At 33.7% G+C, this 25,760-nt stretch overlaps 3 protein-coding genes across 5 annotated transcripts; all 3 read left to right on the top strand.

Annotated features, from left to right (window-relative positions):
• The first annotated feature begins 1,519 nt into the window (after positions 1-1,519).
• LOC131609198 (poly(A)-specific ribonuclease PARN-like) lies at positions 1,520-6,866 on the top strand. Its single transcript, XM_058880852.1, has 8 exons — positions 1,520-1,956; positions 3,193-3,323; positions 4,260-4,454; positions 4,637-4,749; positions 5,103-5,219; positions 5,296-5,410; positions 5,506-5,721; positions 5,971-6,866. Exons 1-8 carry the CDS (start codon positions 1,535-1,537, stop codon positions 6,621-6,623), a joined length of 1,962 nt encoding a protein of 653 aa, XP_058736835.1. The 5' UTR covers positions 1,520-1,534; the 3' UTR covers positions 6,624-6,866.
• A 5,523-nt stretch (positions 6,867-12,389) lies between these two features.
• LOC131609199 (uncharacterized) lies at positions 12,390-19,374 on the top strand. 3 transcript variants are annotated; one of them, XR_009286009.1, is made up of 10 exons: positions 12,390-12,883; positions 14,705-14,854; positions 15,281-15,495; positions 15,916-15,986; positions 16,091-16,253; positions 16,804-16,972; positions 17,320-17,478; positions 17,947-18,035; positions 18,806-18,988; positions 19,275-19,374. XR_009286009.1 is itself a non-coding variant. In XM_058880853.1 (9 exons), the coding sequence occupies exons 1-9, from the start codon at positions 12,595-12,597 to the stop codon at positions 18,899-18,901; spliced, it is 1,401 nt and encodes a 466-aa protein (XP_058736836.1). In that variant the 5' UTR covers positions 12,390-12,594; the 3' UTR covers positions 18,902-19,374. The 3 variants fall into 3 exon arrangements, 2 of the variants coding, with proteins under 2 accessions (XP_058736836.1, XP_058736837.1); XM_058880853.1 differs by having other exon boundaries at positions 18,806-19,374; XM_058880854.1 differs by having other exon boundaries at positions 12,745-12,883; positions 14,667-14,854; positions 18,806-19,374.
• Positions 19,375-21,381: 2,007 nt separating this feature from the next.
• On the top strand, positions 21,382-22,121 carry LOC131609200 (uncharacterized). Its single transcript, XM_058880855.1, has one exon. It carries the CDS (start codon positions 21,468-21,470, stop codon positions 21,930-21,932), a length of 465 nt encoding a protein of 154 aa, XP_058736838.1. The 5' UTR covers positions 21,382-21,467; the 3' UTR covers positions 21,933-22,121.
• The last annotated feature ends 3,639 nt before the right edge of the window (positions 22,122-25,760 follow it).

The following is a 25,760-nucleotide window of genomic DNA, read 5'->3' on the forward strand; positions in this document are numbered from 1 at the left end:
GTAGGTTACTGGTGAGAAATCATACCTTAGTGTTCTTTGTCAAATGCGAACAACAGCTTCGTACCCTAGTGACCAGTCTTGCAATCGTCTTCAATGGAGTTGTAGTTGCGTTATCTTCTTCACAAAAAGCGTTTGCCTTAACCTAACCCTTTAAAGATGAAAGATGGAAGATGGAGGATGGAAGATGGATGGTGGAATAGTTTTTCCACTTCTATCGTTTGCCCTAACCTACTTCTTTCTCTTTTTAAGTTCACATATTTTATAGCAATTTTTAAATAATTAATTTCCACATTAGATATAAAAATTCGAGCATGGCATTTTTTAACGATTTTTCAATAAAAACTAACAAAGATGACCTAAAGATTTAACAGGAGTGAAATTAAGGGATGCATATGTAACGTTTTTTTGTAGGGGACTAAAGCAGAACTTCTTATAAAGTTAGGATAATGCTAACTTGTGTACTTGGGGCACATGTTAAAAAGCCCAAAAATAAAATTTTTGTATTGAAAAAACAATAAACTTATTAATTATAAACTTGTATTAAATTCAAGGCTTATTTGCAGTTTTGACCTCCAAAAAATTTAATTGCTTAATTTTGTCCCCCTTAAGTTTCAATTGCTTAATTTTGATCCTCCAAGCTTTTCAATTTCTTGATTTTGTCCCTCCAGGTTTCAATTGCTTAATTTTGGCCCCTAAAATTTGCTAATTGCTTGATTTAGGCTTCTCAAAGTTGTCCCATTTTGCATTAGATAGTCCATTAATAACATGTAGACTAAACTTCCATTTTTTGTTATTTTTTTCTCTTTTTTCTTCTTTTTTTCTTCTAATTTTCTTCTCTATCAATCCTATTTTCTTCTCTTTTTAATAGTTAATTATTTCATTCACCATATACTTAACGACAAATTATTTTGACAACAAAAAGATAAATCACTATCTAATTAAAATAGTTAATTAAACGAAGCAATTGGGCTCGAGTGATAAACGAGCTCCTACAATACTTGGCCAGTGTCATGACCTCTCGGCACGAACTTTGGATTACTAGGGCCCATTTCCCCTAGGAACGTGAGTGCATAAAGCAAAAAAATAAAATAAAATAAAATAGTTAATTAAAATAACATACTGGTTAGCTAATAACATGCGTAAAAATTATATATAAAAAATATGATCGTTAGACTTTTGGACTTTATCCTTAAATATGATGGAGTTATTGGCCAAAGAGTTTGTTATTTATTTTAATTAGTTAACGATGATCTATTTTTTTATCTACATTTGAACTTAAATTAATTTCTAAATTTTTATCTTTATTTATCTCTTTACTTGCGCCTTTAGAAGACAAGTTAAATATAATTAAGCATGCATTAACCTTTTATTTTATGACTAGTACTTTACCCCGTGCGATGAACGTGTGTTTAGGCAGAATTTTGGTCTAAAGTTGGCGCCTAAACATGTATCCTGTTTTAATATATTAAAGATATATTAAAGATATGTTCTCTAGATGAGTTGTTTATTGTAGGAAGGATGAAGTAATTGATATATGACTCAGATCCGACCCGCCAAACCGAGTTACAAACGATTTCGAAAGAAAAAAACCCAGAACCCAAACAGGAACCACGCCGTTCCAATGGCTTCACTCTTCCAGCTACTATTCCTAAATCAAAAGCGGTCACTCTGCACCAAACTCTCCACTTCTAAATGGAAAGTAAAGCAGGTCACAGCTTCCAACTTCAACGAATCTTTGAACGAAATCAAAACTCACATTTCTTCTTCCGACTTTATCGCCATATCGATGGAAAAAACTGGCTCCTCGTCGACGACTCCGTGGCACCGCGTTCAGCCCTTTGATACGGCGGAAACCGCTTACCTTAAGGCTAGTCAGTCCGCCCAGCGGTTTCAGTTGCTCCAGTTCGCTGTCTGCCCGTTTTCTGTTACGGATTCGAATAGCATCGTTGCTCACCCGTAAGTTCGTTCAGGTTCTAAATTCAACAATAATAACTGCTTTTTATTGAATTCGGTGTTGTAGTTGTGGACCGCAATTTAAAACTATGGCACCACCAGCATTCTTGAGAATGTAAAAAATTATAAAGTTCCCTTAATTTTTAATAATCATATATGTTGGTGATGTTATCTATAGTTATAGCGACAATGTTGTCAATTAGGAATAGAAGAAAATAGAAGATTGTTAAAATTCAGCTATGAAATATTTGACCGGTGTTCCGTGTTGGAACTAGAGTTGATCAGAAAGAATGGCTTCTGAGCTTCCGATGTAGAGAGAGGGCTGACATGCAAGGTTAACACTTCAATTCTCGAGTTTAAGTCAGTAAGAGAGTGAAAAGTGGAGTTTGAATGAGAAAAGATTTGAATACTTGTGAGAGCGCGTGGTGAGAAGTGAGATGCGGTTAGTAGTTAGATTAATGTGGTCAGTTGAAAGAGCGCTTGTGTGAGAGATTACCTACTCATTCGGTGAAAAGAGTACACCGATTCTACGCTAAACAGTGTCTCATTCTCATATGATTACTGGTCCTTCGCTTCTTGGGCCTTGCGGGCGGCCTAGAACAACAACATTTTGTAGTAAATAGCATATTGTGGAATAACAACTTTGGTACCAGGTCCATTAGTTTGTGATCTAAGTGCAGCTTTTGCACTTGTTAGAAATCAAAACCTTGATGAGCCATGGACTATTTTCTGTTTTAAAGAATGGAAGTGAAGTTTCTGCACTCTTTAGGCTATGTTTGGGAGTTTGGAGGGGAAGGGAGGGGAGGGCTTTGAAAAATAAGAAGAATTGGGTGAAAAGGATAAAAAGATTTTGGGTAGGAGGGTTTTGGAGGGTTTGAGTTTATTCATAATACCAAAAACCCCATAAAATGGGGGAACTCAAAAATTGTATTGAAGGAGGGTTTTGGAGGGTTTTGAAGGGCTTACATAAATGTTCCAAATATCTTTTAGATTGTTATAGTATTCCCAAAATTAAAAATATATTAATGATAATGACTCTTTTATCATTCTAAACAAAATCATTTTTTCAAAAAATGTCAAATATTTTCCTATATTTTTTTAAAATTTTGTTTTTGGAAGCCTTCCCCTCCCCTCCTCTCCAAACTCCCAAACATAGCCTTCCCCTCCCTGTTTTAGAGATTAATTTATTGCTGCAGGATTTTTTCTGTTTGTTATTTCAAAGTTTTGTTTATTGTGTAGGTATAATTTCCTTTTGTTTCCAAGAGATGATTTAAAGATGGGTATGCCTGCTTACAGTTTTTTGTGCCAGACGTCTCATCTGGCGTCCATGGCTCGTCAAGGTTTTGATTTCAATACTTGCATATATGAAGGTGAGGTTTTGTTGTACTCTGTGCTTTCATTCTTCTTTGTGTTTCTAGTGGGGTGGTTTTAAGTTTTTAGTAACTATTACTAGGAATTTGGATACAGGTTTGTTGTTTTCTTTTGTAGGTGTAATTTTTTAGATCGAGCTTTGTTATTCTACGAATGAAATGCTTTCTCTTACTCCAGATTGGAACTAAGTTTTTTGGGAAATTTCTTTTTGTATTATACTCTTGCGGTTCAGTAAATGTAGGGTGTTTGTGAGAGTTTATTTGGACTTATGACATAAATACCTAAATAAGTGCTTGGATGAGCTTGTGACATGTTCTTCCGTTGTTTGAAAGTGCTTGTGATACGTTCTTCTGGTGTTGTCAGCTTATTTTCATAAGCTATCTAGGATTATAGAAACTACATATATAGAGCTTATGCAGAGTTTTCCCTTATTCATTCGTCCATTGTAGAAACAACTTATAGATAAGCATTTATACAATAAGTTTAATTAAATTGTGTTATAACTTAGAACAGCAATTAGTAACAGAAGAGATAAGAAAACATTAAAACGCAAAACAATGGAACTCGTGATGTTTGGTTACGATGTTCAGCCCAGTGTGCCTGCATTTCCATGTACAGCGGAATTGTAGTTTTGTAATATTGATTGTGAATGAAATCAGGGTTTATATTATTACAAACCTTATATAAATATTACTGTCCAGGTTACAACAACACTCTTGAACCGTGCTGTACTGCCTATGAGCCATAAAATTCTAATGAACGATTTCACAAATTGCTAGACACCCGAACAGATAATCTCTTCAACTACATACCAAAATGTTTTAGAACTCTATTATATACAGAAAAAGTATGCTATCTATCCTATGTGAGTTGAGAATCTTTGATTCTGTTACTTATATCCTAAGACCTATGATCCATTTCAATTTGTGCAACAGGTATATCGTATTTGTCCAGAGCACAAGAGTCAATTGCTAAAGTTCGTTTAGGGACTGGGTCTCCCTCTCTTGGTGTGATGAAATCTTCTTCACCCCCTACTGTTGCTGATACAGTTTTTATCGAGAGGATTAGATCACGGGTTAAACATTGGAGAAATACATGTAAAAACTCTGGCACAAACAAAAGCAAACACGGTAAGAGAATCTTTAGTAGAGTTTTGTACAATACTCCTTCTGCAACAAAATATAAACAAAAAGTATATCTCTCTTGTCCAAAATTAAGTCAGAAACATGTTCTTTTTTGCTTATATTTTGTTATGGAGGAAGTAAGATTTTTCTCTGCTCCTCGTTTGTTCTTTAACACTCATTTTGTGCAGAAGAAATTATCGACTCTCTTAGGAATATTGTTCTGGGTAGTGAACAGTTCAAATCAAGACCGTGCTTGAATATAGATGTTTGCAGTGAACGCCAAGTGCAACTAATTCTGCAGGTATAACAAACTTAATAAAGTCAAATTTCGTTAATTTGATTGGTACAGTCTTGGGTCGTGTTTGGATAAACAACTTAAATAAACACTTCTAGCATACATGCTTATGTTATAAATGCTTATATATAAGCTACTTTTATGACAAAAGATAAAATAGTCAAAATATTTTCACGTAGATTGTAAACTGTTTACATAAACTATCTTGAAAGCGTATGAAAATAAGCTCGAAACAACTTATAAACATGTTATAAGCCATTACATAGCTATCCTAAACTGTTTTGCAAGAACTCATGCTAGTAGATAAACTCAAATAACGTTTTCCTTCTCCTTTTGTACTCCGGTTTGTCTCTATGCAGATGCTACCAGACTTCTCCGATCACTTCGTTTCTTTGGTGATCCCTTCAAAAAGTGGGACCACTCAGGCAGTTCGCGTTGTTTTGGCAAATTCAAGAGAAGATAAGGAATTGTTGGAGGTACCAAGAGTCTTTCGCTCTTTTTCCGTTCCTCGTTAAGTTTTACTTTGGCTATAATTCTAGATCTGCACTGCAGAAAGAGCTTCAAAGTCTTGAAGATGAGGAGATCAAGAAATTTCGAGGATTTCGAGAGGTGATCGATTTGATTTCCGCTTCACAGAAACCTGTTATCTCCCACAATTGCCTTAATGGTGTTTCTCTTAAATGGAAATTTCTCAGTTTAGTTCTAGTATACTGACCTGGCTTACTCGCTTCCGATTTTTAACCCCTCATTGATTTTTTGTAGATTGTACACTTATTCATTCAAAATTCATCGCACCACTTCCATCAGAAGTAGATGATTTTGTGAGCTCGTTGTGCAAGTTTTTCCCCAAAGTACTCGACGTGAACTATTTGATGAAGAAAAGTGGAACCATGAAAAAAACGACCAACATTCGTAATGCTTTGTCCTACTTGAATACTCATTTCTTTGCACCAGTTGATATGGAAGTTCCCGACCAAGGTTAGTAACTTTACCTCTTGATGTCCTGTGCAAAATAAAGAAGTTTGCTTCTTAGATTGTTTTGTCCATGTCATCTTGCAAGATTTGAAGTAAGCTTCAGAATCAGCCATTTATAACTTGCACACTGTTAATATTTAAAGAGATGCCAAGTTTTGTTCTTAAGTCTGTTTGGATAAATAACTTAAATAAAAGCTTCTTGATTAAATGCGTATCGTATAAGTGCTTATGTATAAGCTATTTCTATAACAGATACAGATACAGTAAACAAAGGCAAGATTGATGGACTTGATGCATTAAGGCTATCCTATTTATTCATGAAGCTCTGCTCTATATTGAAAATTTCCCCTATTGTCGCTGCATTCGACAATAGGCGATTGGCCCTGGAGCTTGAAGACTTCACTTTCCATCCAAGCTCAGCCAACATCCAAGAATCATCATGTAATGAAGATGTTACTGTGTGGACCAATAACACAAGAAAAATCAATTGTGAACATTTGGTTTTCTTATGGGGATTTAAATTCGGCATGACGGCCGGCATGCTGAAGGATGCTCTTCGTGAATCCAACGACATCTTTTCAGAGGAGTTTGATGTAAGATTCATTGATAAGAGTTGTACCGTTGTTGTTTTCTGGCAACCTGGGTTATCGAACGATCTTCTAAACATAATGAACAGTGAAGAAATTAGTGGAGGGTTAAAGGAGTTAGTATCAGATGGGTTGAGGGTAACAGGTTATGAGACCTACAGAAGAATGTGTAGGTTAGGTTTGTGGGAGATGAATCTTGCAGAGTCTTTAGAGAGAGCATTGGAGAGTTCTCTCAGTGATGAAAAGATTATTAGTGAAAGAAAATCTTGTGAGGTTCAATGGTGTAATGATAATGTACTTATCTTAGATGATCTTTAATGTTGTTGCTAACCTATTCTTTGAAGTTAGTTCTATCATTTATTGATTGCAAAGAACAAGATAATTTTTGGGGTCATGTTGAACTTGTTAGTGCAGTGTTGCAAGTGGGATCATTAGAATCACAAGGTGAGGAAGAATTTTCATTCACAAATTTTTTTGATTTGAAGTTAGATTCATGGAGATACAAAGATTAGAAGGGATGAATGGAATCTCATGAAAAAGTAAAAAAGTGTGTTCGTGTCAGTGTCGGTGTTCGAAACTAACATTTACTTAATTTTTTTTATTATTATTGGTGTTGATATGTCAGGGTCAGTATTGTGTTTCCGGTGTTCATGCTTCGTAGAATAGAACTAATTATAATTTAAATGAGGGGTGGTTTGGCCAATTTATGGAAAAATTTCGAGAATTTTTGCTAATTTGTCATTAGTTAGGTTTTTTCAGTGGACACTCAAGTCAAAATCATCCTCACCTTCATGGTTATCAAAAACTCGATTTAAATCTGAAAGTCTTATGATTTTACGATCTCACACACCTCTAACAATCTAGATCTTAAGTAGAATTGTGTGTTATAGTCAAATTGTAAAAAAAAAGTTAAAAACATTGATTATGTGTGATTTTGGCTAGTTTCGGCCACGATCGACCATTTTCCATCCACCATCATTATAAGCTGAGAAAGATGACAAGATAAAGAGGCGCAACAATTATGGTTCACAAATACACTTGCCCAAGAAAATATCATGTAGAAATACTTCAAATTTATATTATTATTTTATGTTTTAGCATTATTATATGATTTTTGTTATGATCTTATATTATGCGATCTTACTATCCACTCTTGATCTTACAAAAATAATTGAGTAGGATTTTCCAATTTTAGTTACGATCTTATATTTTATGATCTTACTATCCCCTTCTGATTTAGGAAACTTGAAGGTTTGTTCCAAGATCAAAAGTGATTTCTCTATAGACTTGTTGCAGTTCTCAGCGTGTGCATCAAATAATATTTGGGCTTATGTTTCGAAGCTCATGGATTACTGAAGACTATTTAAAGAGAATCCTAGCCTAATGCATAACAACTTTGACAATTGTAAAATTAGGGGAAATCTTGGGTCTACAGTTTTGAGAGTTTCTTGTGTGTGTGTGTGTGTTCTCACTCAAAAGCCTTTAGGTATTGAGTTGAGTAGTGTTCTTAATCTTGAAGCTTTTAAGCAAGCGAGTTGAGTATTGTTCTTAATCAAAGTTGTTAAACAAGATCAAATATTGTTCTTAGTTGAAGCTGTGAAGCAACACTAAGTATTTTGTTTTGGAAGAGTGATATTCGTTCATTTCTAGTTTGTAATTGGCTTTGTCATTGGAATTGTGACCTGTTTTGAAATTGTTACTGTGATTGAGACTGTTTGTTTATCACTGCGGTGATTGGAGGTGAGTGTCGATTTCTCATATCTAGATGTTAATTTCTAGGTAGAAGTTGCATTGGGTAGTGATTACGTGGGAAATTCTAAACTGGTACTGTTTAACTTTGAACTAATACTGCTAATAGTGAATTTCCTTCCTGTCTTGGTAGCCCCCAGATTAGGTGTTGTTGCACTGAACTAGGTTAACAATTCCTCTGTGTTATTTACCATTTTGTAATTGTTTTCTGCATATCTTTCTGTTTGGTAAATATGTATTTTGCCAACAGATGATGCAAAACATATGTCCTGACATTGTTGATTAAGTTGAGACATTGATCTTAACTTATGATTTGTGTTGGTTGTCATTATGTGATTTATCTGTTTGCAAAAGTTACATGTGAATGCTATTATTATGTATAAGGAGCAGAGCCCATAACATTTGTCTTGATGTCATGTTTTGATGTCGGAACATCAGTATCAACATATGTTGACCCTGTATTAGAGAATTTCAATTAGTATTAGAGCAGACACTCTAGTCTGTTTATTGCGTGAGCTCCATGGAGATAATTTTCTTGTACTGTATGTCTCTAGAAAAACTAGAATGATAGTGTTAGCTGGGAATTTCGACGCGTGAAGTGAGATAAAGATTATTGAAAAGGAAGTTATTTCGAAGAAAGATGCAAGATCTAGTTTATCTAGATTATTCGAAATATCAAGTGTTCGAAAGGTTTTTACCTTGTCAAGTTCTATCGAAGGAAGTATCATCGAAACAAAGATAAACACTTAGAATATTTTGGAGCTTTTTGAGAAGAATAAGCTTCGACGGTCACGTTAGTCGAGTTTGGCGCCTCGAAGGAAACAAATTCAAATGACCAGTCTTAAGTTGAGACGTTGATCTTAGCTTATGATTTGTGTTGGTTGCTATTATGTGATTTATCTGTTTGCAAAAGTTACAGGTGAATGCTATTATTCTGTATCAGGACCAGAACCCAGAACATCTGTCTTGAAGAACATCTGTCTTGATGTCATGTTCTGATGTTGGAACATCAGCATCAACATGTATTGACCCCATATTAGAGAATTTCAAACCCATTATCAATACTATACGTTGTGACCCTCGTAATGTTGAAAATAATATTAAATCACGTATTTAATATTATAAATAGTGAGCGGTACATATCAACACATCAATACTATCAAAGTAACGAGAATGTCATGTGATTGACATATTCTTTATATGATAATGATCATCGATCGCGAACGAATCGATGTATAAACGTCACATTAGAGCCATCACTACAATTGTGGTTCTTGTAAAACTAATCAGATCATGTCTAAACTTAAGCCATCCCTCCCTAAATATAGGGTTTACATGACAAAGGAAGGGGAGGCAAGAGGTTGGAACAAGTTCCATCACTAATTGAGGACTTTATATTGTTTAATTAGTCTCAAAATTTTAACTATCTTAAAATAAAAATAAAAGTAAACTGATACGTTTAATAATAATTGGTCTTTAATTGATTTAATATTTTATAGATTTGATGGTATGATTATAATGATCAAATTCTTAATAAATTTTAAAAATTAGCCAAAGAAAATGTTAACTTGAAATGCGACACTCTAATATAATGAATCTTTACAAAACATTAAATAATATTTAGAATATTAAATAATTTCTATTATATTACGTGTTCTCCACTTATTAGGAGTTGAGTAATTGTCTCAGAGTGTAATAATAGTATTATAATTTGAAAAAAAATATAAAGAAAAAAATATAAAGAAAATGGAAGTGCTGATTTAAAATGTTATTACAAATGCATAGCAAATTTAAGTGCTGATATAAAATGCATGAAAAGGGTAAACAAAATATTTAATCAAGATTACATGGTATAGTTTATATACGAAACACTAGAAACAAATAATATTCAAAATGAATTACAAAAGCTAACTACTAAAACATATGTTGTTATACTGTAAATGAACGTAACCATTAAAGTACCAATGCACGTGCCTCTGTAGCACGAGCTGGATTAGTCAATCTACTATGTAGATCAGAACCGGTGCAAAATCAAAAAATAAAATAAAATTGTGACATAGAAAGAAAAGACCAACGTTCACATCTCTCTCTCAGCAAGACTAACGTTAATCTCTTTCTCTCATTATAAAAAAACAAATCAAATTCTCTTCCCTTTCTTACTCAAAAAATGCAGTAACCGCACTTTACAAATCAAAACAAATCTTCTACATCTATTTAACAATTAAAACAAATAAAAATACTACACGATGAGGACGAAAAATTACTACAGTGGTTGTTGCGTATGCGTTTCTGATGGCAGTGGCAAATGTGTTTATGTTGCGTTTTCGCGACAGCCGACGATTTTGGTTCACAACGGCAATCGCCTGATCTAGCCAGATAAGGAGGTTGCGCCGACATTTTGCGGTTTTGAAAAAAACACAACTTTCTTCCTCTTTGTATTTTGAATTTCTCTCCTCTGTGATTTTGTTTCAAATTTGTTGTTGTATATATTTTTCTGATACTGTGTTCTTATGTAGTCTTGAAGGTAATTATGGAGAGTGATTATGGAGGGGTTGCTAATGAAGGAGTAATGAGTTGGTATGGTGGTTTAAAAAATAAAATATTGTAACTGCGTTTTCTTCTCGTTCATGCCCCCAACATTAAGATTTGCTTCTTTTTTATAGCCATATGAAGAGATTAACATCATTTTATCACGAACATAGTAAATTTAGTAAAATTGCTATTGGTATTATAGTATAGCCGTTAGTATAATAATTATGATACAAGAAATGATTAAAATATTAAAAGCATTCAGAATTTGAATTCAACATGGAAATGAGACGTATTGGAAACATACTCCATTATTGCATTTAGTTTAGAAGAATGAGATTAACAACCACAATATAAGTGACGCCTAATTAAAATATTAAAATAATTATAAAATTTTAAACAATTAAAATTTATAAAAATAGTCATTAGATAATTACAGGATTACCCATATATTAAGGCATATAAGGAGATTAAACTTGGTCACTGATATAAATTTGGTGATAATCTATTTTATTATATTAATTAAAAGTATATAATATATATATATATATATATATATATATATATATATATATATATATATATATATATATATATATATATTTGTAATCAAGTTGTATTGAAGGAAAACAAAAGTTCAAAACATGATTACAAAAAGGGCTAAAACAAGCCAGATAAAAGAAAATTCTCACCAAATAAAACCTATCTTAAGGATAACAAAGGGTTTTGGGTAAACTCATAAAAGTTACAATTGGAATGAGTAATTTTTCTTATATATGATCACCTCCCTAACAAAGCTTTGCATCTCCAAACCACATCTCTAGCATTCCAAACTTGGTCCTTAAAAAGATATCATTCCTACATAACCAAAGACTCCAAACAATAGCCAACCAAACACTTCCTGCCTTACTTCTCTTGATATTCAAACTACGGTAAGAACAACTCCACCTATAAAAACTTTCTTTGAAGTCTTGAGGCGAAGAGAAATTCAAACCCAACCAACCGGCAATTTCCTTCCAAACATCCACCACTTTACGGCAAGCCAAAAGAGAATGATACGAAGGGTAATTCTTCGCAAAAGACGAAGCAACATTGGACGATGAGGAAAGTAGATTTCTTTGGTCTTCCCCGTATTTTTTTATATAAAAAAGTAATTATTTTTTTACGTATTAAGGATTCTCCATATCCTTTAATTAATAAATAAAATAAAAAACTTAATATAAATAATTAATAAAAAATAATTATTTTTTAAATAAAAGATTCCTTTTTTAGAAGGTTGGTAAAACATGATAATTGATGTTAGCATGAGCCTTGTCAAAATTGTCCAAAAACTAATTTAATTTTATTATTATGTATGATTATTGATAGATTAATTTAGGGTTAAATAAATTTTTATCTCTATAAATATTACAATTTTTCATTTTTAATCCCTTTCTGCCTTTACAGGCAGTTTTCATTTTTAGTCAACGGTCCTCCCTGCCTTTATAGGCAGTTTTCATTTTTAGTCAACGGTTTTTAAAAAAATAATTACCAAAACCAACTAAAATCGTTGCTAAAATTCTGGAGAGACTAAAAATAAAACTGTAATATTTATTTATAGGGAGAAAAAACTTATTTATTAATAATTAACCATAAACTATTTAATTGTTGAAATTATACGACGGTTTTGTGTATTAAATTAAAATCCACATTTTAATATTGCACAAAGTACATACCACTAGAAAAAGACAAGAAAAATCCAGTGGAACCCATGTGTGATAGGAGAAGTCTACGTGAAACAATATATTTATCTTCAATTTCCAATTAAAAAACCCATTCATCGTCATCAACCCGTTTTTTCTTTCTCATCCCTTCGAGCCAGTCAAGAGTAAAATCCAAGTTTATCAGTTATCACAACACTTTCGAGTCTTAAAAAAACGGAAAAAAAATCGCATCTTCTCCAATATTAAAAACAACAACTTGCACCTTCTGCATTTGATTAACATTTTTTATCGATCAACACAAGAAGAAAATGAACATGGCTACTCTTCATCATGCTCACTTCAGCATCAATCACTATTCTCCTTTTCCCTCTCATTCCTCTTCGTCACTAACCAACAGATCCATTTCCTACAAATACAAACTCCCCGCTACCGGAAACCGGATGACTCGGTCGTCACCTTCCGATCAGACGTTTGATGTTGTCGTAGTCGGTGCTGGTATCATCGGTTTGACCGTTGCTCGCCAGTTTCTGATGGAGTCGGAGTTATCAGTTGCCGTTGTTGATAAAGGTGTTCCTTGTTCTGGTGCCACTGGCGCAGGTATACCATTTTACTTCTTAAATGTGTGAAGCTCTGTCATGGTTATAATTTGAGATTGGTTTATTTGAGATTGCACTGTTTGACAGAGGAGCAAATTATAAATGATACCGGCTGGTTGATTTATTTTATAGCATGTTTGCTTTGGCCTTTGGAAAGAGTCATTGTAGAATTGGTTCTGAAGTGATTTTGAGGTGATTGGCTCTTCTAAAGGAGAATTGATTTGGCTTACAAAATTAATTCTAAAAGCTAGAATTTGTAGTTTCTGAGTTTAAACTTATTTTTACATGGAAACCTATTATTCAACTCACTTTCAGGGGAAAAATCATATTTAAACTCAAAAGTTACAAATAGTAGCTTCAAGTCTAATCAATTTTAATTTAGAAGAATCAAACACCTCAAAATCATTTCAGATGTAGCTTCTATAGAAGCAAAATTATACATGATAAGCTCTTAATTAAGTTTTTTTTAGCGTGCGTTTTGTTCTGCACTAAAGAAAATTGATTTTAAGTTAATTGTAAGAATTACATTTAAATTCAAAAGGTATAAATCTTAGTGTATGTTTGATTTAGCTTTTGAAAGACGCAAAAGTAGTTTTAGAGATATAGAATTGATTTTGGAATGATTTTAAGTGTTTGGTTTTTCTAAAATAGAATTGATTTTGTCTTCAGAATTGATTCTATTTAGAGATAGAATTTATAGTTTTTGAGTTTAAATATGATTATTAAATAGAAATTTACTGTTCAACTCAATTTTGCATAAAGTTATTCGAATATAAATCACCTTACATTCAACTCACTTTTAACCAGAATCAACTTTACAAAATCAATTCATTCAAAATCAATTTTTTTCACTCTAGAACCAAACATACTTTTAGCTTCAAGTAAAATCGAATCTAGAAAGCATAATCGATTCTACTCAAGAGTAACCAAATGAATCAGAGTCTATTCTACACATCATAATCAATTCTTGGATGTGTCTTTCATTAGTTAGTTTGATCCTTAAAATCACTAACACAATTGAAGCTCCTCACGCGTTTAGCTACTGAAGTGATTGTTTGCTCCTTCATATTTCAGCAATCACATGACACAATTTCTGAACGAAAGGACTTTAAAATGAAAAGGACTAACGTGGTTTTCTATTTTAGTGAAAATTTATTAATTTTAGAGACAGCTTGATGCTTGTAATTTCAGGAATCGAATTGGTGATTCAGTTGCGTCTGTTTTCTCAAGTTAAGTTTTTCAATGGTTTCTACTTTAGATTCCTGATAGAATTATTCAGCTGAAATTTCATCGGAATCAACTGGTTATGTAAATAGTACACACTTCTTCTAGTTTGTAAATAAACACTCACCACTCTTATTTGTCTGTTAATATCTCACACACCCGCCAGTTTTGTTTAAATCTCACACCCTGTGTCAATTAAGCATACTTTAGATGTGTGAGTGCAATTTCCACCTAAACTTATGGATGTGTTTTACTTCTTTAAAGTGCACAATAATTAATTTTACTTTCTTAGTTAATAACATTTTACAATGTATGATGATTTGATCTTCACGAAGGACACACAGATTTTTTGATCAAATATGAATTAGATGTGTAACATGTGTTTATAAACTGGAAAATTCATTGAGCTATTTGAATTAATCTCTCTTTATATTTGTTATGATTGTTTATTATTTTAATTATTTTGGCTTGTCAGTGATATTTCCATTTTCCCCACTTTTGTGTTTTTGAAGTAAAAAAAAAGAACATATAGTTTCATGCTGAATTTTGATTAATTGTAGGATCTCTTCCTTTGTTTTGGAATTTGAGCTGGTTCTAGGACAGGGATATCTGTGGATGACACACAAAACACCTGGGACTGCTACATGGGATCTTTCTATGAGAAGCCATCAACTTTGGAGGATGATGGCAGAAAACCTACAACAGCAAGGCTTGGATCCTATGGTGGAGTTGGGTTGGAAAAAAACTGGTATATTTGCGGTATCTTTTTACAATTTCATGTTGTCTGTACTGCAACTTGGGGTGTGAAGTCAAATCTAGATTAAAGCTGCATTAACCACTACATTATTAGATCTGGCCTTTAGTGTAGAGTGTAGACATAAGGTGTAAGGACATGCTGCATTGGTTTGAAATTTAGATTTTCCTGTGTATTTTTGTGGTTGAATCAAAGGAAAAGTTGAAATAGCATTCATAATAATAATGTAAAAGGCATCAAATTGAAAATATTATATATGTTTTCATATCATTATGAATTAGAGATGTCTCGGTCTTCCCTAAAGTGTCATGTAGAGTATTATTCAGGAGGCTTTGATACTTTATAATCTCGATGAAAGCTTTTCAGGCCTCATCTACACAATGATTAATAACTATGATATACAAGTTTTATGATCTACAGGGAGCTTACTAGTCGCTAGAACTCGTGAAGAGTCAGACAAGCTAAAAGGTAGGGTGAAACAGCTTAGTGAGGCTGGGTTGAAAGCAGAGTACCTGTGTAGCAGTGATTTGTCTAAACAGGAACCTGATCTATTGGTGGATAAAGACACTGCAGCTGCCTTTCTACCCGATGACTGCCAATTGGATGCTCATCGCACTGTTGCATATCTTGAAAAGGTTTGCATTCTTGGTCTATTTTTCTTTGCATATTTATTACTTTTATCAATACTGTCTAGCACACAGATGAGCACCGGTGTTCCCGTCTGTTCACTTTTCTCAAATGAAAACTGTAGTTGACCTCCTTAATGGCATAAAATAATTTTAAAGTTTTGGAAAAAAATTCTATCATTATGATTGTTTATTTTATTTTTTATTAAAATTCAAATTAGGATATGTTTAGATATAATATTTTTTGATTGATTTAAGGATTGAATTAAATTTTATTGAAAAATTAAATTATGAAGACAAAAGCTACTCCAAAACTTGGTATCCCCTTTATAGGTATAGATAAAGATATAGATTTATGTTTCTCATTAACTACTCATTTCTGTTATATGACCGCGGACATATAGTAACAGTTTCATTATGGATATGTAGGGTAACAGGAATTTTGCATCCAAAGGAAGATATGCTGAATTTTATGATGACCCAGTGAAATGCTTCATCAGGTTTAGTTTTCTTTTCTCTTCTGCTGTATTATGGAACTGAAAGCAAGGTGGTAGTAGGGAAATAAATCCTGTTGAGTTAATGCTATGTTCCATTTCTTGTTCAGGTCAGATAGCAATGGAGGTGTTGAAGCTGTTCAAACTTCGAAGAATATATTATACAGCAAGAAAGCAATTATAGTTGCTGCTGGTTGTTGGACTGGTTCTTTGATGCAAGATTTATTTAGAAATTGGGGAGTGGAGTTTCATGTTCCTGTAACGCCGAGAAAGGTAAGCCTTCATACAGCTTGAACCGACCCGATCTTGCATTGCCTTAGAACTCCCCCATCATTTTTCTAAACAATGTTGTTTACCAAGCACTATGCTACACTTTCGTGTTTAGTTGTACTGTGGTTAGTGAAATTTTCCTATCCACACTCTTTCGAAAAATCATTCTCAACATTCAAAACTTAACTTATGCTCTAATTTTTCATTTTTGTACAATAATGTTTCTCTTTAAAATTATGTCACAATTATAAATTGAATGGTAAGATGGTTTTAAATTCAATCCTTTTATATTTTGAGTTTTATATGTCATAGGATTTTCATTATATTGGTTAAAATGCAGCAAAGGCATTCTAGTCACTCATCTATACATGCCAATGCCAAAAAAATTTTTTTGGATAGTTGATCATAAGTTCATACATGCAACTATAATACTGTCGCATCATGAGTATAAAGCTCCTTTAAAATGCATAAAATGGTTTGATCTGATCAAGTTATTTTGTTGTTTGATTGATTCCTATATCCTTTTTATTTTGTTTTTCTTTTTGGTGTGAAGGGTCACCTACTTTCACTTCAAAATTTCAATTCTCTTCATTTGAACCATGGCCTGATGGAGGCAGGTTATGTTGATCATCCATCTATTTCTGGTTTATCATCAGATCACGGACGAAACTTATCTGTTTCAATGACAGCAACAATAGATGCAGAAGGAAATCTTCTTATAGGTAAGCTTCTCTTTTATGGCTATTATACATTTCTCCAATAGGAAGCTTATATTGTGAATTTATTTGTATGGTGACTGCATATGTTGTCACTTGTCATAAGATTTTACTATTTTTTGCATTATTATAATAATTTTCTTTTAAAAGAAAATGTGTGGTGGCAGCCATTTAATCTCTTGTTTTCCTCTTGGCTGGAGATAATTTCATTTTCTTCATAAATAGTTTTGTTAAGTTAAGTTCATAAATTAGGTTAATTTTTTCAGTTGATGCAAATGCTCCTATTATCTTCTAGAATTGTAACACTATTTTCTGATTGTTGTAAACAAAACGAAACATTTTCTCTGTTTAAGGGAGTAGCCGGGAATTTGCTGGGTTCAATACTGATTTGGATGAGTATGTTATCAGTCACATATGGAAGCAGGTTGCAGAATTCTTCCCCAAATTGAAAATGCTTTCACTTTCAGACTTAAGCGCAAGTAGAAAAGTCCGAATAGGATTACGACCTTACAGTGAGTTACATTATCTCTTTGCAATCTAATGCAGCTGTTCTATTTGTATTATATTGCAAAAAGCTAAAAGCTAAAGACCATGAAACAATTTTGAGTGCAAGAAACATTTTTATCAGCACTAATAATTATTTACATTTCCTTTCCTGTGTATGGTTAGTCCTTATCTTCTTCATCAAAAGTTTGTATAGAAGTTTCTAACTAAATAGCAAAGTTCATTTATATTTTATTTTCATTACTAAAATAAAACTATAAAAGTAATTGTATGTAAAGTTATTACGATTTTCGCGAACCATTAGATAATGTTTGATTGCCCCTTTGAATTTTATTAATCTTACGAAATAAAATATTTATCTACTTTGATTCATAATCAGTTTGGTCCCTGTTATTTATACTAAATAGCAATTTTGTTTGAAAAACGTATCTTCATAATATGCGATATTTGACTTGCACAATGTCTTACCCTGTCAGTGCCTGATGGTAAGCCAGCGATTGGGCCTGTGCCTGGCTTGTCAAATGTGTACGTTGCGGCTGGACATGAAGGGGGCGGGCTTTCAATGGTGAGTTTTCAGATACTCCTAATTTTGTTATAAAAAGGAGACATGGATGCATTATCTTGATATATGTTGAAATGACAAGTATGGAAGGCATGATTGACCCCTCAATACTTAAAGGACACTTAGTATATTCTAGAAGAAATAGAGTAAGGTTAAGAGAGAGTTAGTTAGTGAGCTAGAATATGGTTACCGCTTTTGTAGGGAGGGAAACTGTAGTGATTCAGCCTTTATATGAGACAGCGAGAGAAGTGAGGGGATTCAGTCTGAAATATTGTTAGAAGTTTGTTAGGAGAGTTTCTCTCTGGTAGGAGCATATTGCTCTGGTTAGGAATTCTTGAACTCTAGTTATCCACTTCATTTTCCATTTTCACCATTGTAAGAGCTTTAATCTTATTCTCACCATACTCCAATTCAATATAAACAGTTGCTTGCCTTGATTTCCGAGTTCCATCAAATACACACACCTCCTTTATTCACTATATTTAGAAGGGGTATGTCATTTAATCACACGTGAGGGGAGGCGAGTGTCGTCTCTCCAACAAATCATGGTTGTTGGCATTAATTTAAAAAATAGGAGTGTGAGTGTTATTTAAGCAGATCTAAGAGAGATCTAAGAGGAGCCGTGTCTAATTTTCTCTAAAAAAAAAGGATTTATTTGTTGCGTTTAAATATAAAATGGTAGCGCGCCTTCTCTTTGAATGCCATTGTTTTGTTTTTTAAAAATTCGTTGGCCTTTGAGCTGAGAAGTTTTTCTAATACGGACAAATTTCCAGGCTTTGGGGACTGCTGAAATGGTCGTTGATGTGGTGTTGGGCCGTGCAGGAAAAGTCGACAGCGCACCTTTTGCTGTAGATCGAGTTCTTGAGTAAATATGAGCGATTGATGAGTGCTATAAGTAGCGGCCTAGGATGTGAAAGCATTCATTCTCACTTGGAATTCTGATGCATCAGTTCTGAGTGAGTTATGTCCCTGTTGAAGTCTATTTGATTTGTAGCAACTCTTTTCATTGAATTTGTTCATTGAGGAGTGCTAGCAACACTCTTTTTAACATTCTCTCAAACACCCACTTTCTTATTGGTTGAAACATGTGTGGGTCCCTCACTTTGAAAATAGGTCCCACAAAAAGTAGTAGGACTCACACATGTTTCAACTAATAAGAGAATGAGTGTTTGAGAGAGTGTTGAAAAGAGAGTGTTCTTAACCTTTCTTTTTGTTCATGTAATCCCTTTTATTTTCTTACAGGAACTACTCTCTTATAAAAGAAGTAAACTTGTGAAAGAATTGTCAAAAAATACTCAACTTTGACACTGTTGCGTATTCATCTGTTACCGAATTTATGAAATGTTTGTTTTAGATTTTGATAGAATTGATATTGCATATTTGACTTAAAAATAAAGTTTAAAAAAAAAAATCCTATTTTAAAAGTGAGTTCTGGAAAATTAATTTACTTTACCTTGTTTTTGTTCCAAGATATGATTGTCGAATCGGCAAAACATTCAAATGAGTTTAAAAATTTGAGTAAAATTGAATTCAATGTGTCAACTTATCTCTTTCCTCTCCTGAGTTGGAGGATTGAAAATCTCAACTTATCCAGCCAAAAAAGACAGGTAAAATGTGTTAATTTGACTAGTCTAACTCATTTTACTACTACTACTACAACTCATTAGTGTTGACAAACTTGCCTGCTTGGGTATTCCTTTTTCCACTAAACACTGAACCAACCTTGTAAAAAATCTAAAATGCCTCTCAAATACGAAAAAATAATTTTTGGACGCACCAAAATCTCATAAACAACCAACCCAGAGTCTAAACAAGGCTTTTACCAAGAAGAATCCAAAACCAAACTGCAAAAGCCCAAACACAAGTAACTCCAAGGGTCTAAACAAGGCAATCACAAAGAAGTGCTGTAACACTTCAGCCACCAAAAAGAACCATACCTAAGCTGCCCACTAGGAGTATTCCAAATGTCATTTTAAAGTCTACCATATTGTAACACACATGCCCTTGATGTTTTCTTTAGTGTGGCAAACATATCCTTTATGTTTTCTTTAGTGTGACAAATATGTTCTTACTTCAACATAAAGTCAGATAGAATTTCACATTAACAAAGTCATTACTGCATAACAATAACAACATGCCTTACAACACTAACATCAACATTGAATAAAGGCAAAATTTTAAATTAACAAAGTCATTATTGCATAACAATAACATGTCTTACAACACTAACATCAATATTGAATAAATGCAAAATTCTAAATTAATAGTCATTACTGCATAACAGTAACATGTCTTATAACACTAACATCAACTTTAAATAAAGGCAAAATTCCACATTAAGAAAGTCAGTATTGTATAACATTAACAACATGTCTTACAACACTAACATCAACATTAACCATAATCACCACTTGTTGACCAAAATACACATCAACACTACAAAAACCAAAACTAAAAAGTTATAACAAAGACTAAGATCTACAACATGTTCTTCATCATTTCCTTAGTGAGGTTGTCATCTCCATGGATCTTCTTAATGACCCTTCTATGTGTATTGATTTCTACATCCTTTTCCTCATATTTTGAAATTTTAAAAGCTTGTAACTCTTGTATTTTTAGTTGCAATTCATCATTGCTTTCTTTTTCATACCACTCAAAATAAATGCATCCATAATTAGCACACATTCACTCTATTAACATATAACATAAGCTGATTTCTAGGAAATCATAAAAGACATAAAAGAATATAGCAATAAATGTACCACAACGTATATGCAGCCCCAAAAGAGCTTCCCAAAGTTTCGTCCTTTCTTCCTAATTGTGCATATTACTGTTTTGACTCCAAAAGGACATCTTGGTGCGATTTCACCATGACTTGTACTCGAAATGAATGATTGAAAGTTCTGACTTCATGGATTTGACCCATTACTGTATGAAGCCATTGATGGAGAAGAGAGAAGAAGAATTTGAAAGGAGAAGAAGGGTATACAACCAGGGATTTGATCTGATTTTTTCATTAAACGAAGAAGAAATGTATTTTTTGGTAATTAAGTAAACGTGCAAAAAATATAAAATTTCCTCTCATCACTGTTATTTGACACCTCACTCACGTTAGTATCTCATTCATTTGTGAAACAAATTTTTAAAAAAAATATTAACGATGCACACATTTAATTGTTATAAAAAAAAATTTAACAATTTATTATAATAAAATAACTGTTGTGTAATTTTGTCTAATTTTAATTATTTATCCTTCTAAATTGTATTAAAGATCGATAAAACTAATATTACTGTAAATACATATACGGGTTATGGTAGCCCGAAGTCCGACCGGGCGAGCCCATCAATGAAATCGCGGAACATCACAATTTCATTTTCACCCATTTTTTTCTCCCAAATCAAACACTTCTCATCACAACCCTCTCCTCAACAACAATGGCGTTATCAAATCTCCGACGACTAACCCAATCCACCCACCGCCTCCCCTCCCTCTCCTTCCTCAACCACTCCCCCATCTGCCGCCCCACCTCCACCCTCAAAGTCTCCGACCGCATCGTGCGTCTCTCCGCCATCGATTTCCAGGGCCAAAAACACAACGTCCTCGGCCTCACAGGCCAAACCCTCCTGAAAGCCCTAATCAACACCGGCCTAATCGATCCCGATTCCCACCGCCTCGAAGAGATCGACGCGTGCTCCGCTCACTGCGAAATCAACATCGCTCAGGAATGGCTCGATAAGCTCCCGCCGAGGAGTTACGACGAGGAGTATGTTCTGAAGCATAATTCGAGAGCTAGGGTTTTGAATAAGCACTCCAGATTGGGATGTCAGGTGCTTCTTAATCATGACCTTCAAGGTATGGTTGTTGCACTTGCTGAACCTAAGCCATGGGACACTTCTTAGGGATTTTATGAATTTTTCGTTGTTGAATAATGTGATTGGGTGAAAGAGGTGAAGTAATTGAACCTTGTTGTGATTTAATGGTTTCTTGTTTTTGTAGTTTGCAATTTATGATGGAACTTTTTGTTATTTGAACTATTGTGCCTGTGATTGGCAATGAAATGTGATATTAATAATTATTTGCAAAGTTTAGATTGATGCTATTGCATATTGGTTATACTCCATCCATTCCTACCTGAATAGGAAAGATTTGTTCTGATTTAGATATGGTTTTTATCTTTTGTCAATTGTTATATAACCTCTGTAGCACCGACACCTCTGAAAAAAGAAGACATGTTTGTGTCAGTGTTCGACACCGACACTTGCGATTAGGATTAGTTTATTCATTTTTTTCCTTCAAATTATTACTAGTGCCGATGTGTCAGAGTCGGTGTTGTGCTTCTTGTGCTTCATAGATTATAAATTATTTTGTCAATTATTTTTATTGGTGTCATTGCGTCTTCTTTATAGTGTTTTGGACTTCTTTATAGTGTTTTGGACGTCATGTGACTCCGTCCCCCTTAAACCCGTTAACTATGTAAGATCTATAACTATGAAGCACAAACATGGACACTGTTAAGAAACATGTTTAGGCTATATATTGTCCGATGTGGGACTCTTAACACACCCCCTCACGCCCAGGACTAGACAACTGGAGCGTGGAAAGAAATGGCGGGTGACCCGACAGCGGAAACCATAGAAGGTGACCCACCGGATCTTAAACGAGGCTTTTGATATCATGTTAGGGTTTGTCCTAACTCATCCTTACAAAACCGGTTGGTAAGGTGAGGAGTGTCCCTCTATATATACTCTTTCAATGCTCTACCATTCCTTAACCAATGTGGGACTTTAGGATCTTCCTAATACACCCACTCACGCCCAGCACTCTTTTTGGCTTGGTGCGTGGATATTAACGGTGGGTGGCCATGGTCCGATCGATAGGCTCTGATACCATGTTAAGAAACATGTTTAGGCCATATATTGTCCGATGTGGGACTCTTAACAGACACCATATACGACGTTGACGATGCTAATTATTTGAAATAGTAGAAGGGATTGAATGTAATCATGTGTTTTGGTGTTGTGTTTAGACACTAGAACTTTGAATGTGAAGTGTGAGTGCTATATACCTCTTCAATGCAAAAAAATAATGTAGAATCCTTTTGAAGGCTAAGGAACATAGTGTATTTTTTTTATAGTTGATAAACTACAAATGTATCTTTGAATCCAAGTATCTATGAAGTTTCTTTGGGGAAAATGTTTCTTTGAACTAGGAATCCAATCCTACCCGTGTGAGTGTCGAGCTAGGAATTGTTGTTTTAGGTGGTAATTGGAGTCTTATTGTGGTTTGGATTCTCTATTGGTCACTTTTGAATCTTGTTAACTGCTTTTTGGGTTAATCGTCTTTTGTAAGTTAATGGATTTTTTTTCTGATTCTACGTGTTTGCTATGAAGTTTTAGTTCACGGTTTTTGTGGAATAGAAGGTATATTACTGGTCCAATACAGCCATGTGAGCTAAGCATCTTATCCCTAACCTTAGTGATTAATATTATGGCTAGAGAAAAGCAGTAGCGCTATATGTGTAGGAGAAGCTTCCAAACAGTTTCGTAACTGGAAATTTCCAGTTTCTTATTTACTTTGGATGTTTAAGATTGCTAAGGATTTTGAAACATTAAGTCTGAACATAAATAAAGCGGGGCTCATTTTCACCACAAGAGAAGGAGAAACATGTGTTGAAATGAAATAGCATTAAAGGCTTTGAATTACAAGGAGGCCAATTGAAGTTATCTCTTTTTCGGTCAATAAGATGGATGATTAATTGCTTAGCAACGATAGACGAATGTGTTGTTTAAAATCCTTCTTTGCTTTTAGTTTGGATGCTTGGGTAATCAAGTAGAGTTGGGATACTATGAAGCTGTGATGTAGGAACCTTTTGATAAAGAAAATTTGAGCCGTGTCTATATTTGCGGGATATTATGATTTGTTCTATGATAGTATCTCAACCTTAAGCTATTTGAAAGAAGTTATAGTTTTCAATCATGGGTCTTAATACAGAAGTCATTGGTTTTGATTCTTTTTAAAATACATATGCCCTTTTAACTCTTGGCTTAGGTATCTGTATCTTCAAGTACTTTCACCAGCAGATATGCAGTGTGTCAACTGAACATATTAACCGGAAGAACAATTATTGGGTAATGATAATGATAATGGAATATAGGGATGTTATAATAACCATTCATCTATGAAACGCATACTAAGTTTGTCACTGTGTAGTGTTTAGATAGAAAATGACATTGATCACTGGTGATAAGTTAGGTTTAGCTTGGTCCTGGTTTGCTGCTAATTCCCTGTTCATTTGTGTAGATTTTATATTTTGATAATTTGATAAGGGTCCTCTACCTTTCAACGCCCTCTGCATGCCAATACATTACACAAGGGTATTTAGCAAGTGTGATTGCTCACCTTTCTAGGCGCATAAGCTGATAAGCACTAGGCTTATTTGATAAGTTCACTTTACAGGAGTACTATTATTTCAGAGTCCCTTGTTCTAATCCTTCTTGCTAGACAAGATACCAAAGCTAATAATGAAATATTGAGATTGAGGATTTATCTACTGCCTAGGAAGATATAGTTTTTTAATACTACGATTCAGATTTAGGTACCTGCAATAAGTTTTCAATGAATGCCATTTCTCAATCTGCCGCTTTTGATGCCGCATATGAATAAGAATACTGAGGTGAAGCAGGTGTGTAGTTTGTTAAATGCAGTTTGAAGACCTTAAACAAGAGGGATTCCCACTCATTTCAATGTAGTTTGGATTGTAGTTTAGGTTGTGTTGCATACACTACATTGTTTTGTTATCCGCTCATTCTCTTTTTTCCTCCAAAAACTTCCCTCCATTCTCCCTTACCTGTTGTGCCTGTGACCATGCCCTCGCCCTGTTTTGAGAAGATGAATTCACTTAATTTCTTCATGGGGTTCAAAAAGATGAATGTAAATCATGAAGCTAATGCATTTATCATCACTCCAGACACATATATGATACTATTTACTTTCAATTTAGTAGTCCATTTTGTACCGGAAGTTTTAGTAAATGCTATTGAGTGATTGAGTATTTCTTAAATGTAGGGTTGTTTAAATGTAGGGCTGTTCATGGTTCTATCAGAAACACCTAATTGAACCATAGTATAATGTCACGAATTGAATCAATTGTTTCAATTTATTCAAAATCGAATTGAACTAAAGAGATTGGTTTGATATATCGGTTCGGCAATTTGTTGAAGAATTGAATTGTTATACTTTTTTTTTTATTTCTTTAACAAATTGTTTAAAATGTTAATTAGTATTTTTTTTTAATTCTTAGTTACGATTTCAGTTTCAGTTTCGGTGAGTTCATTTGTCATTTAATTTGGTTCTATATCTGTTTGTGTAACATGATTCTGTTTAATAACTAAGTTTTGTGAACTTCAGTTATGTTTGACGGTTTGGTTATTTAAATTGCAGTTATGTTCAACAGTTTGATTTGGTTCAACGGTTTGTTTTAATGTCACATTGGTGTATATATAAAGAAACGAATCAATACAAAAGTGTCATGCTCATGAGACAGTGACACACTACTCCCACCATCCATAACGAAATTAAACCAATAATATAAGCAAACCAATAATAAGATTTGACAATGAGTTAGACATTGTGTATTACGCCATTAAGCCAGTATTTTGAAGCAACCGTAGTTTCTTTCAACCCACCATTCCTCCCAATATTGTATTATAAACCGCAGCTGCAAGCCA

This window comes from Vicia villosa, linkage group LG6 (assembly GCF_029867415.1).
Source record: "Vicia villosa cultivar HV-30 ecotype Madison, WI linkage group LG6, Vvil1.0, whole genome shotgun sequence".
Classification (NCBI taxonomy): Eukaryota; Viridiplantae; Streptophyta; class Magnoliopsida; order Fabales; family Fabaceae; genus Vicia; species Vicia villosa.